The 14,978-nt window shown below is 37.4% G+C and overlaps 1 protein-coding gene across 3 annotated transcripts in view; it reads left to right on the top strand.

Moving 5' to 3' along the window:
- Positions 1–14,978, top strand: part of esyt2b (extended synaptotagmin-like protein 2b) — a 65,280-nt gene that overhangs the window by 39,251 nt on the left and 11,051 nt on the right. The window contains exons 9-15 of one of the 3 annotated variants that reach the window (XM_028434185.1): positions 1,256–1,432; positions 1,521–1,603; positions 3,420–3,468; positions 6,644–6,733; positions 7,229–7,324; positions 8,820–8,882; positions 13,677–13,751. In XM_028434185.1, coding sequence (XP_028289986.1) covers positions 1,256–1,432; positions 1,521–1,603; positions 3,420–3,468; positions 6,644–6,733; positions 7,229–7,324; positions 8,820–8,882; positions 13,677–13,751 — 633 coding nt within the window. Of the gene's footprint in view, positions 1–1,255; positions 1,433–1,520; positions 1,604–3,419; positions 3,469–6,643; positions 6,734–7,228; positions 7,325–7,733; positions 7,836–8,819; positions 8,883–13,676; positions 13,752–14,978 lie in introns of all 3 variants that reach the window. The other 2 variants (XM_028434184.1, XM_028434186.1) reach the window with 2 other exon arrangements.

The raw sequence follows: 14,978 nt of genomic DNA on the forward strand, positions 1-14,978 counted from the left end.
GGTCATTGTGTATTTTTCTTTATTTGACTTTAGAGGAATCACTTAAGTTGACATTTTCTTACACTCAAATGCTAAGTCTGCAGTCTTAAATCACACTATTTAAAGTCACAGAATAATGTGTAACTCAGTGCTTAAGGCATGGTTGGCTCTGGAAAGGTCAGCAGTCCTTCACAGAAATGCAAACAGTTATCAAAAACACAGACAAATGCACGCCAAACCTTATTTTAGTGTTTTATTACAGGAATCAGAATCACTTTATTGTCATTGTACCAGTACAACAAGATTTAAAAAGTGCAATCCTTAAGGTGCATAGATACCAAGCATTGTAATAAATAGGTAAAAACAAATAAAAACTAACAAAAGAAACATATGTTAGTTGTTTCAAGTCATTCCACATTTGTGGAAGGCACATTGTATTGACAAACCCTTAAATAATATTATATTAATATTCTCAATAGATACAACTAAGTTACAGATCCTTGGATAATATGACAGACCAAAGCAATCAATTCCTTATCAGAGTAAATGATCAAAAGATGGTCAAAAACTTTCATTTATCCATTTTCTGACCCATTTGTTCCTTTTTTCATGGTTGCGGGGGTCTTCTGGTGCCTATCTCTAGCTCTCATTGGGCGCTAGGTGGGGGTACACCCTGGACAGGGCGCCAGTCCATTGCAATCTAACACACAAACAGACAACCACTCACACTCTCTCCTACAGTCAATTTAGAGACTCCAATCAACCTAAAAGTGTTTTTGGACAGTGGGTGGAAGTCGGAGATCCCGGATGGGCAAAAACAACAAAAACACCACCTTATATTTACTGGTAAAATGTGTTTTACCAGTGCAGGATGTGTAAACCTTTGGTATCCCTTGATTTCCAATTATAGAATTAGTGTGGTTAAAATTGCTAAAACGTTGATCATAAGGTGCTTGAATATATCAGAAACCCTCCGACCGGACAACCCCTGATCTAATATCGTAATATACAGTAAACCAGAACAAGCTAAAGTTCTTTTACTTCATAGGATTATTAGCTATGACCTCCTGCTTGTTATTGCATCTACTGAAAAAATTTTTTTGCTTGCGATGTAGCTCAGCCATCCCAGCACTATGATAAATATTAATTTTGTTGATCAACATTTTGCAGAAACTTATTCCATAATCGCCTCATATCTTTAGCTGTGTCTAAGGTGTGAGTAATGGCTACAGTAGAGGTGCTTCTCTTTAACACGCTGCTCCGCACGTCTCCACAGGGAGTTCTCAGGATTCACTTCCTGGAGGCTCAGGATCTGGAGGGGAAGGATAAATTTCTTGGAGGACTGATCAAGGGAAAGTCTGATCCCTACGGTGTCCTGCAGATCGGTAACCAGCTCTTTCAGAGTAAGACGATCAAAGAAAGCCTCCATCCCAAGTGGAACGAAGTTTACGAGGTGAAAAGATGTATGATGTCCCGCAGGGTGAGAGGGTGAGCAGGAGAGCTCAATAAGACCGTTTACATTAGTGTTGTTGTGGTATTAGGCGCTGGTGTATGAGCACTCTGGTCAACATCTGGAGATCGAGCTGTTTGATGAGGATCCTGACAAAGATGACTTCCTGGGAAGGTGCGTCTCATCGCTTATTTTCCACTATGTTCATGCCGCTAGCTTTAGAACAGGGATGGGCAACATTATCACAGCAGGGGCCTCAAAAATGTGATTGCGTCTGATCCGAGGGCCACAATATCAACATTTATGTCAGCATTTATAATGACTGATCTCAGCATCAATACGGGGGGAGGGCTTTTTTTTTGTTTTTGTGGTTTTGTTTGTTTTTAGTCATTTTGTGTGTTCTTGTTGTCAATTTGTGCGTCTTTGGGGTCATTTTCTGTATATTTGGTGTAATTTTATTAACAGTTTGTGTGTCTTCAAAGCTATTGTTTCATGTGTTTTCATATAATTTTGTTTGTTTAAGTGGTTGACGTGTCTGTCTTTGTTGTCATGAGTCATTTTGTGTATTTTAGGAATTTTTTGTGTACTCCATTTTGCTGTCAATTTGTGTGTTTTTTGGGAGTTTTTTTGTGTATTGTGTTGGGCTTTATATTCCTTCCAACTTCTTGAAATACAATTTTTGGGGACACAGAAAATGCTTTAAACCATGCTTTAAATTGAAAACAACTGTAATGAATTCATTTTAGGACCTGAGGGCGAGTTATATTGATGCTTTATTTGTCGCTACACATGAGTCAACATGAAGCAGAAGTGGTATCGCCCTGTAACCAGCTCAAGGGCAAATTTGATTGATTTTGCTACTGGGCTGTAAGGATACCCCTGATGCTATCACTACATAGCAACCAATCAATATGTGAACACTCTCCGTTAAGATTAAGTGGTCCAAGGATTTGTTTCTCTAATCACTCATTATTATCCCCCGCCACAAAATGTGGAAGGGGCGGGCTTCCACATTTTATCCCTTTTCTACGGGATATAGGTTTATACTCTGTCCGTCCGTGTGTCTGTCTATCAGAGTTAAAGGGGACAGCTTTTCTCAGAATTTTTTTAAGATAAGTTAACCAAATTTGGCGTGTCTTGCCCAAGGACACTTCGACACATAGTCAGGTACTGGGATCGAACCCCCAACCTCTCGATCAGAAGACGACCCACGACCACCTGAGCCACGGTCGCCCGTGGAGTTCGAAAATGAGAAGCGCGCAATTATTATTTCCGGAGTTATTGCCCTTGTGCCATTTTTTTACTCTGTTCGAGATATCTTCAAAGAGGACAGCTTTTGTTAGAAACCGTTTAGGATTTGGTGTGTGGCTTCAGGGTATCAATACCTTGATGGAGTTTGGAAAAAGTTATTGTGGGCTTCTCAATTTCGAACTTAATCAAGGTATTGATACCCTGAAGCCACACCCCAAATTTGGTTAACCTATCTTAAACGGTTTCTCAGAAAAGCTGTCACCTCAAACAGACTAAAAAAACGGCACAAGGGCAATAACTCCGGAAAAAATTATTGTGCACGTCTCATTTTCGTAGTTATTGCCCTTGTTCAGTTTTTTTTTTACTCTGTTCCAGGTATCTTCAAAGGGGACAGCTTTTCTTAGAAACCGTTTAAGATGGGATAACCAAATTCAGTGTGTGGGTTCAGGCTATCAATACCTTGATGGAGTTCGAAAATGAGAAGTGCGCAATTATTTTTTCTGGAGTTATTGTCCTTTTGCCATTTTTTTTACTCTGTTTGAGGTATCTTGAAAGGGGACAGCTTTTCTTAGAAAACATTTAAGATAGTAAGTAATTTTATATTCTGATGCGATAATATTTTCTTATGTATACATCTAAGTTAGATTTAAGACATTTAGGAAAAGGTTGTGAGTTATAATGAGAACCAATCTAGTAGGGGGATGTTGATGTCTGTCTTCTTGTTTGCTTTAATTTGCAGCCTGATGATTGATATGACTGAGCTGCACAGAGAACAGAAGGTTGATGAGGTGAGTTTGTACAACCTTTTATCAGTTGATTTCATGTTAACTGAGCTTTTAAACTGTGATAGTTTGGAACATTTTGAGTGATGATAAATGATTTTGAGATAACTGGAATGGATCTGTTCACAATATCTTTACAGCTGCCAGTGATGATCCCTCTTGCCTCTTTTAGCACACATCAATACAGTTTATAGCTCATAGTTCAATAAATCAAAGATCGCTAAACCGGATAATTTAATCACAAACAAAATGTTGAAGGTTGAAATTGCTGCTCGCAAGATTGTTTTTGACTCCATCACAAACATTGAGTTTGTTGACAAATGGTCATGTGACTTGAACTTTGTAAAAGTTTTGCGCATTGCATTGTGAAATAGGAAATGCCGTAGAAGAATGCAAATATGATGCATTGATTGTAAAGTGTCATGACAGGTTTGGCAAGGAAAGGCTAGGTGAAACTTCAAGGAACCATTAAAGGCGATCAGCACAACTCGTTTGACGAAGACTGGCAGACGACAGTCGATACATGTCGGGAGATCAAAATTTCCTGAAAAACCTCACTTTAACATACTGTTCAAAACAAAGACAAAATGAATCTCACTGGAACTATTACAAAGATAGGCTAAATCTCTACTGACAAAGAAGAAATAGAATTTATTATTTTTTGTGGTTTTGCCGCAACATATAATAATACATTTGATTTATAAAGCACTTTTCAGACAAAGAAAATGCAGCTCAAAGTGCTTTACATAGTCCAAAAAAGGAACAAAACACCCACCCCCCCCCAAAAGACAGTCAAACGTATATAAACACAGGATACAAAAAAAAAGACACAATGATTAAATCTCTGGTCTTTGGAGAGAGCAGACGTGTTTTCATTCGCTCCGATAACACAACCTTGGCTACAGCTGGCTACAGCTGAACAGCCTGAAAAATTGGGCCCAAGACTGAAGGAAAATGGTGAAAAAACCGCAGGGAGGCCCTTCAGAACCCAATTCCGGTTTGGAAGAGGTCAAGGAGATGATACGCGAGGGTCTACGAAACCTATCTGCCGAGATAAAGTCGTTGGAAAAGACGCTGGAAAACTCACTGGAAAACCTACAAAGCGAAGCAAAGGTACTGAAAGAAAAGAATGAAAGAAATGCTGAAGAGATAAAATTGTTGAATGCCAGGGTTGAACAGCTGGAACAAAAGGAAAGAGAGAACGATGTCATCATCACAGGCCTAAAGATAAAACCCAGGAGTTACGCGAGTGACGAAGAAACAAAATCGATTGAACAACAGGTCATTGACTACCTGGAGTCGAAGGACATTGTCCTGAACCCTGACATCAACTCCTTCCATCTCCTGCCAAAGAAAAATGATAACAGTGCTGTAAAAATAACCTTCACGAATATGAAATTCAAAGGAGAACTACTGAAGCAAGGAAGAAAGCTGAAGGAAACGAAGGTTTTTATTAATGAAAACCTGACAAAAAAAAATGCAAGCATCGCATGGAAGGCACGCCAAATAAAAAAAGGAGGAAAGATTTTAAAGACGTGGACAAGGAACTGCAGAATTTACATCACACCACTGGGAGAAGAGAACGGAAAACCAATCCTCATCAAAACGATGGAAGACTTGGGAAAATACGAAGGATCCACCTAAACAACAACATTACTGATGGTAATCATGGATATGGACCCAGATCTATATAAACACTGGAAACAAAACTCAGACTGTGATTTTTTTACGGAGACTGAATTAAATGTGGAATCCAAGAGTAAAAAAGGTCTGTCATTTATTCATTTCAATTGCTAGGTGGTGGGGTGATTAAGGATTACATTAAATTTAAATTCAAAGTGTTTATTGTCATATGTGCAGTTAGAAACACGTTTTCCTGTACAATGAAATTACTACCTTGCTTATGAACTAAGATATAATAATGTGTTTATACAAGTTAAATCTAACAGTGGAAAATACAACACTGCCAATAGAACTAACAACAGCTGGATTAACCTTGATGTAGAGACAAAACAAGCTGCAAACTTGTGTGTCCAAAAGAGACATTCCCGAGTGGTGACACTATGGATGAAAAGGGAAAAAAACTTCCAAACACCTTCGAAAGAGGAACTATTCTTGCACTGGAGGAATGCTAACAACGTCTGGCAGGGAACAAGGCCAACACGACCAACGATAGAGAGGAGGAGGAATAAAAAAATAAAAAAAAAACACTGACTACAGATGAGAATACACAAAAAAGGACTGTTCAGAACAACTCAAGAATGTTTGACCAGAGAGACATGTAAACCCATGTAAATTTGCGATGGTAAAACAGGGGACGGGACCCAGATAAGCAAACTGCTTTTCTCGTCTCCTTTTTCGGCATGTACAAAAAAAAAAAAAAAAAAATGTAAAAAAAAAAAAAAGTGAATGTAACCATGTCGGAAATAAACTGAATAAATAAAAATAAATAAATAAATGATGACAATGGCACGTACATGGCATATATGAAATCCCTCACGTTATCTCGCTAAATTTACAATAGGTTAGACTGTGATGTTCAAAGTTACATTTCTGATCATTAAGAAGTGTCTTTGCTTCATTCTTACCAAACTTCTTGAGTTTCTTTCCCATGCGAGGAAGATGCTATTTCACTCTGCGAGCCATTGAATTTCGGCCATATTCAGGTGTTTGCTCTGGAAAGCCATAAAATGAACATCTGCCATTTTGGCACACATTTCAATCCATGAAAACACCAGAGATGTGTTGAGAAGTCACTTTGGCATTGTGTTTGGATAAACACTGGCATCGGTAATGGATGACGACACGTTTTCGAAGAAATACAGGTTTGAAAACGTTAGGGATCGTCACTGGTAGCTTTAAACAGCCAACAGCATGTTACAGATTGCAGGAAATCACATCTCTAAAGCTTACCGTTTATCCACAGTGACTGCTTATTTCACCATCACTTCAGTAATGACAAGAAAAACAATGAGTCAGCCTGTTCATTAATTTTAAGTGGATCAAATTCCAAGTTACCAATGCATTTTAAGCAGGTGTTTACTGTCACATCTGAGTGTAACATCCTCACAAAGGAATTTGAACATACATTTCAGCCTGTCATCAATAATAAACACACACACACTCCAACCACTTATGTCCTTTAAGCGCTCAGAGCTAATGTTCTGTAACTCTGTTGCAGTGGTTTGAATTAGAAGAAGCTCCCACTGGGAAGCTCCACTTGAAGCTGGAGTGGTTATCGCTACTCTCCTCCCCAGAGAAGTTAGACCAGGTACTTTTCTTTCTTTTTTCACTCGATTGTTACTTTTTGGGATGACTGGTTGGTGTGGAAAAGTATTGGAAGTTATTGGGTTTTTGGGTGGTACATAAAGTATGCATGAACCTGCAGGGAATGTCATAGAAACCCATCCTCAAATCTAAAACAGCTGTATTTTCCCTTCAGATCAAGTGAGTTGTTCAACTCTCTGAATAATAATATGAATATGTATATGTGAGATAAACAATAGAATATTTAACCAATTTTGCATCTCGAAACCATTAGCTCTAACTGCCAGCACTGGGAATCAAAAATAAATTAGTCCTATGGAAAAAATGACTATTTTTACATATTATTTTAACTTCATTTACATTTTCCTGGCAGAAATCATAGCTTTTTTTATTTGACACATTAAAGAAGCACTACAATTTCAGTGTTTAATGGTGCAATAGTGGTTAAATTTTTCCTCAAAGGTTAGAAACCGTCTCAGTGCTGACTTTGTCCAATCAGGTGCTCCGAAGTATTCGTGCAGACAGAAGTCTAGCCAATGACGGGCTGTCGTCGGCACTGCTAGTGGTTTTTCTGGACTCAGCAAAGAACCTGCCAGTAAGTAAAAGTACAAGTTTAATGACATCAGGTAGACACAGTTTCTTTGTTCACCATCTAAAACCCACTTCTCATTCACAAGCAGTGAACCAGTTTAGTAAGAAATTCCAGTGTTGTTTAGCTAAGGATTATTGGTCAGGGTTAAGCAATGTTTGACGTTCTTTGTGTCCTCATTCATCTCCATGTTAAAGTTTGGTTGTCATGCACTGTTTTGTCAACATAAAGGAATAAAGGCAGGTTGTTTATTAGTTTTAGTTCTACAATCACATTTTTATGTGTATTTAGTGTTAATTTATGATATTTTTCTTTTCTTTTTCACTGTTTTTAAGCTGGATCTCAAGCTTCTAAAATAGTATTTAACATTAATGCATTAAATCATCTTTACTTTATATTCTTTTTGTTTTTCAAGAGCGTCTTCACAGGCAGCCTAGGCTGTGGAAACTTAAGTGAGAGGAGAGCGTCGGGCCTAGTGTTTTGTGAGACCAATACCTCACAGTATAGAACAATATGTGTGAGTCCAGCAGTTTCTGCAACTTCATCGCATATAGTGTGCAGTGATGTGCGATAGGAGTGGGTCAACCTGTATGCTGCGGCATGCATTCGTTGCATGGTTCTACTGGTGCTGTCTAATATAAACGGACAATAATCATTAACATGAACCCACGGGTGCAGGTGGCGGCTCCAGCTAAGCTAAGCTTTTTTTTTTTATGACAAGCGAGAAGAGGCAGCCAAGGTCACAAATGGCCAAAATTGATCCAGAAGTGGCAAAAAGGTGGCAAGAAAAGAGTGAAAAGTGACTAAAAGCAATCGAAAGTGGCGAAAAATGTGGGGAAAAAAGAACCAGTTGGTGTGTAATGGCAAAGGTTAACTTAAATAGACAAAATGTGGCAAACAATAGTGAAAAAGGGCAAAATGAGCCAAACAATAATGAAAACGGGGCCAAAATGTGAAAAAGAAACAAGTGGTCATTATTGGGCAAATGTTAGCTTATTTGGATGAAAAGTGTCCCAAAAATTTGAAGAATGGACAAAAAAGTGGATAAAAGTGTCATAAACTTGCAAAAATAGGGAAAAAAGTATCAGAACTGTTTTAAAAGTAAAACGAGGTTAAAAAGTTTCCCCTTTTTAAGGTTTTCTGGAGGAATAAATAAAATTCAGACATAAAGAGCCACATGTTGAGCATCACTGACTTAATAACGGCTTCTACGTGGTGTCACTGATAATGTAGTGGGCTGGTCTGGATAATAAATGCCAGAGCTGAGTTTTTGTCCCAGTCCTTCCCTGTACCTGAGCCACGTTGGCTTCACGGTTATTCAGCGATGTGAGCTCCAGCTTCATGAAATGTTAGTTTCTACATATCAGTTCATTAAACCTTAATCATTGCACATCTTTTTTTTTTTTTTTTTTAATTCATGCCTTTTAACCCTACCCTGTGATTCTCGCCCTACTAATTGTGGGTGTGGTTTTCTCCCCTAAAATCTCCTTACGGCTTAAAGAGCAACCTGTCAGATTTCTCCTATGACGGGTTGAAGCAAGTCTCAGTCTTTAAAGCCTTGAAGGTAATGTGGGGATAAAATAAAGGGGCCGCATGCTCAGAATACACCCTGTGTCTCACCTGTGAACTTAGAGTGCACTGTTGAGTCATATTTTTGTGAACCAACACTCAATCACAATTGTTGTTTTTTCTTGTTCTATCCAAAAATGCATGAAAATGAATGATGGTATTGTGTTTTATGCTGTGGTTGTGCTGTATTCTCCTTTTCTTCTGAGTGCTTTTCTCACTCGTGCATGCAGTGTAAGTGCATTGTCGAGCCTAATTTTGTGCTCACATTGTGTTATTTGAAATGTGGTTGTGATTGTCTTTAGGTTTTTGTAGTGAACGCCCCTGTGACAAGAGATAAGATGGACCTTTAGCCGTCCCACAGTGGGAATGCTAATATTCAAACAAATATTCTTGAACTCTTTGAGCAGCTTCTAACTGAACAGATGGACGATGACCCAAAGCCGTGGCGTGAAAACAACAGTTAGTAATAAAAAGTGAAGAATTGAAATGTTCTGCAATGACCATGTCTTATACGACCTGAATCTATCTGAGCAACATGCATTTTTCTTGGTGATGGCAAAGTGAAAATAGAAAACAAAAAAGAAATGAACTGACGGGTGCGTTCTTAATTGTTTTTTTATATACTGTAAAGTTAAATACAGTCGTGCAAAGTTAAAACACAGGAAATGGTTTACTGTTCCTAATTTTATGGAATACATTTTTGTCTTGAACTTAAATGTATTTCAGGTATCTTAATAAAGGTATCTTGTATAGAACATTCACAATAATAATAATAATAATAATAATAATAATAATAACAAATTTAACCCAAGCCTACCAGTGTATTGAATCTTAAATATATATATATATATATATAATTAATCTTAGTAATCCTGCTAGTTACAAATATTTCTGTTATCCTTGTAAAAAAAAGCAGCTTGTATTTCAATGCTAAAATACATTTTTATCATATGTTTACAGAGGATGAACCTTTATTTATTTATATATTTATTTATTTTTATTGCTGACAGAAAAAAGTAATTTACGTGTTTGGCTCTAATGGCTCTGTTTAGCACTTTATTAACAAGCATTAGTGGCTAAAATGCGCATCATTATTTTATTTAATTATAGTGTCTAAAATGAGCCCTGCTGTGGTTTTTTTCCTACCCATCCCTTACATCCGTTCATTTGAACAAATGTTTCCATGTAACAAACCTGTTGGACAAGCCAGTAGGTGCGGAACGTTTGCTAATCAAGGCAATTATCAACATCTATAGTCAGGTCAGCACGTCTGCTTTTCTATTGCTGCTGGCATGTCATACTGTAAATAGTGTGGTTGTTTTCCAACAAACACATTATTTACAGTATGAAAACCCAGACTCTATGTTTATCCCTCGCACAACAAATCCTACAGAGCTGTTTATGACAAAGATCAATTCAAGATGAACTATTGTCTAGTTTTTTTTATTAGTAATATTAATTATTTTGAAATATACCAGGATGTGTCTCAGCACACCAAACAATAGCACACTGACGTCATTCAGCTATGAGCTCACAGCAGCAGTTTGTCATGTTTATCTGATGTAACAGGGCTGATAATCACAGCAGTTTGTCATTTGTTATCCTCAATGCAGTGCTGGTACAAGGTGACAGTGTGCCTCGCCTTTTAAAGGCCTCATCATACACATAAACCTGCTTCCACTCTTTCTGACCTCCTTATTGCAGTGAGATGTCGCTCATACAAAACCTTGGAAATCCACTTTTGTCAACAGACAGAGATGAGTCTGCTGAATGCAGCTCTTATTAAAAAATGTTACACCGAGGTACATTTCAAAAAAGTCCTGCCTTCAGCTACCATTTAGCAGAAAGAAGAACTGAAAAAGTGTTTATATAATGTATGACACTTATTAAGTGATTAAATTCATCCGTCAAATTTCGCATATATGCTGATGAAAATATCACAACTGCGGTAAAACTTACCCTAGAGCAGCATAATTCAAGTATGACATTTTATTAAAAAAAATAAATAAAAATTAACAATCATATTTACATAACAAGTTCTGATGAACTACTGCTGGGCCTGCTAAACATGAGAATTCAGTGAAATGACACGGTTCCACCGAGTAAAACAAATGAAATTGTGCGATCTAAAATGGTAATTTACATTTAATTGCTTTTTAAACGATATATCACACGACTATGTTGCGATTAATTTAGAAATTACCAGAAAAGGGGGTGGGCCCCCGTACCCCCCCCTTTTCAAAAAGGTCTCTGAGAGGCTCTTGACATCCGCTCATAGAATATCCATGTCAAATTACAGCCCGATTCAACGAGCATTAAAAGAGGAGTAGTCTTTTGAAAAATGGGGCCCCTGGTGCCACCGTGGCATATACGGAGTAATGGGTCCCATTCATATATTGGTATGTGTCAATGATTTGGTACCACCAACTGTCGCAATATTTGACTCACAAATAAATTAGAAAACGACTTTAATGGAAATTGCCTAAAAAAGGGGGCGGGCCCCTAATCAAACTGTGCGAAGATAATCGCAATCTACACTGAATTACCTTTGAAACGATATATCACACGACTGTTCTCATATATTTGGGACTTACCTGAAATGGGGGGCGGTCCCCATTTAAAAAAAATAACATTTAAAAAAAAAAGGGCTCCGAGCGTCTCATCATATTCATTCAGAGTATTCATACCAAACTGCATTTTGATCTAACAAAAACTAACAAAGGAGTATTCATTTGAAAAATGAGGCCCCCGGGGTTCCCCTGCCCCCCCGTGACACGTACGGGGTAATGGGCCCAATTTATATATTGGTATGTGCCAATGATTCTGTACCACTAAGAAATCGACTTTTGTTTTTTTTTTCTTCTTTTGGTGCCTCAAATCGAAAATTGGGCTCCAAACATCCATAGATTATAGCTACCAAATTTCAGCCTGATCCGTTAACGTATAACAGAGTAGCTATTTTAACTAGTGTACACAACAAGAAGAAGAATTGCAAAACCAAAATATAATGCTGAAAAACACTGCACTTTATTTAACGACACGCCTCAGTTTCATTTTTCAGTCAGAGCTGACATTAAACTTTTGTGGGCGTGTTTACTGAGTTACGGATCGTCCAATTCTAGCCGAGCTAACCTGTGTAAAGGCAACGTTTTAGCTGTCCTCTGATTTAGACCCACAACAGTTGCTCTGTATTGATGAAGTCCATGCTGAGACAGGAATGTATGAAAAAGCATATTTAATAAAGGAAAGAGCAAAAGATAAGTACAATGACCCTCCTCCGCAGGAGGGGTGACTCGCTGAACCCTGAAAGAGTAAAGCAATATATGTTATAGCTGATGAAGAGGAAAGGGAGGGAAGGTGTGAAGTGAGGAAGGATTTTGACGGAAAATTACTGCTTCTACAGAGCTCTGCTTATCGGAGCTTTGTTATGAGACCTTGAGTAGAGACTGGTTTTGGCTGGCACTGTGAATACAGCACAGTCTATCTTTACTGCCAGTTCTTAATCTAATCTAACGTGACTCAGCAAAGGAACAATAAATAATGCAGTCATCATGTATAAACACTTGAAAATTGTACACATGGACACTCATTTGATGATATGATGATTAATATAATAATTGCCATAACACCTGTTTACATTTACTGTTTGGTTTTCTCAAGCTGCATGTCTGAGTGTGTGCTGTATAATTGCATCTGATAGTTGAAATCTTATAAAACAATGTTTAGAGGTGTGCTAAATTGTCAGGTGTTACATATAAGAGCAGTTTCATGCACTTCTACAGTATTTGATTATATTTAACAAATTTTTACCCAGATGAGGGATGTTGCAGAGTCGACACGTGAAAAACTGCTCATGTTAGAGTTTTAATAGAAGATAATCATTGGTCGAAACCTGGGGAAATGCCCTTTTCAGGCTTTCATAAAGGCTGAGTTACACCCTGTCCTTGTGGGTTTCAACTTTTAATATTTTCAGACCGGCCCCTGGGAGCAGATTGAGTTTTCTACATTGAAACACTCTATATTTACTGTAACACTGCACTGTATCCTTATTGGTGCTGCAGTGGGGACATTTACTGTCATGATAAAATGCAATATAAAAGACAACAGAAGACAACACACAGAAAACCCAAAAGTCTCTGTTACCTATTGATCGCTGTCCTTTAGAGTTGAACTAAAGTGATAAAAACAATATAATTGAGTAAAAATTCTAATGTCTTATAATGACAGGACTGTGCATCTATTTAATGTTATTTCACCTCAACATATGTTCCGTATCCTATCGTTTCATTACTAGAATTAACCAAGGTGACAAAAGATGTGTTGCATGTATGTAAATAAAAGGGAATAATCCATATAAAGATGCATAAAGGATGACGAATTTCTTGTTTTTCATGCATCTTCCCTCTTGTTTGCAATGCAGCATTTTTAGGTGCTGTTCTAGAAGTTAAATATCAGTGTTGCTAAAAACTAATAGAGTGGCAAGGGAGCTAAAAACCGCCTCTGGCTTCCAGCTAAGAAGCTTATCATTATCCAGGCACAGAAAAATGATTTCCATTTGAGCATGCAGATGTCAGCCTGCAGAGTGGACCGTGCTTTATGGTCTCCTTGGTAGTCGCCTGCCTGCAGCCCTGCTTGTCAGATTGTACCATAATGTTCTTGCTCTCCACGTAGAGCAGACACTTTCTCCATTGTTAGCACTGGCTAGCATTTGAGTGTGGGTGTCTGTAAATTCAGCTGTGTCACATGTTTAGGACACTAGATAACACCTCTGTCTCTGATCCTCTGATAGTCTGCTAAGAAGAGCAGCATTGAGCCCAGCCCTTACGTCCAGTTCACAGTCGGACACAAAACACTGGAGAGTAAGGTAAGTCACATTTTTCAGTTACAATTACATTTTCAATTACCTGTGTTCAATTACGACTGCAATGACCAGCTTTTTGTCAATTATAATTAAATGACAATTACTTTTCATCCTCAGAAAGTCAATTACATGACATTCTCAATTAGTAAATATCAACTAATAATTACAATTACAATTAATCACGGCACCTGAAATAAATGACCTAATAAAAGTTAACCTTTCTCTTGTGTTAGCTTTCTGTTCGCATCTCGTATGATAACAGTCCTGAATTAGCTGTGAAATGCACGAATAACAAATATCCATCACCTAATTTTTTTCCTATCTATTGGTTACCTTGTTAGACTTCCTAATCAATGAAAATATAGGTTATTAATATTTTTGTTGTGGGGGCGTCTGAGCCTTTTTTGTGTCAGTATACCCCTCAATTTCGATTTTGTTTTACTGGTTAAATGTGGGAAAGCTTAATATGAAAAACATTTTAATAATTGTTAACTAAATATCTGTAGAACTGTACATAGAACTGTAACATGGTTCCCCAGTTTAGCGTTAAATCATAATTGTGACAGCGACAGATTTTTAAAATTACAATTACAATTATGTTATAATTGTAATTATTTATCAATTACGCAATTATGATTAACCCCAATCCTGCACACTTGAATCTTTGCTTTGAGTTTTGCTTTGAAGCTACCATTTTATACTGAAAATATGTATTTTAGTAAGTTATTTATGGCTCATACTGGTGCAGCACTCACATGCTTACTTTTAATAACATAAGGAGTTACAATAGGCACATTTACTGAAACATTAACCTCAAACGGTAGATTAAATGCTCTACAAAAACAACTACAGAAATTGGCATTATTATCCCAGTGCACTTCTAAAAACTGTATTTACAAGCTATTCCACATTTATTCCCCATGGGAATTTTTGGCGGAGCATTAGAAAGTGAAAATTAGGAGAGCGGGCAGAGTTGTTGGTGCAGTTATGATTTTACTGCAGTCGAGTCAAATGAGGAACTTATTCCTAAGAAAAAAAAATATGTACAGCAATTGATCCATTTTAAAGTATTTACATTCATTTTATAAAAACAATGTTTACAGATCTCGCGATGAAATTGATCGTGACATTAACAACATGTCAGGTGATCGTGTTTGGCTAACATTGCATTTTATTTTAAGTGCCTTGAAGCTCTGCAAGAAATCAATATTGTTTCTTATTTTTCAGCCA

Source organism: Gouania willdenowi, chromosome 20, assembly GCF_900634775.1.
Source record: "Gouania willdenowi chromosome 20, fGouWil2.1, whole genome shotgun sequence".
Classification (NCBI taxonomy): Eukaryota; Metazoa; Chordata; class Actinopteri; order Blenniiformes; family Gobiesocidae; genus Gouania; species Gouania willdenowi.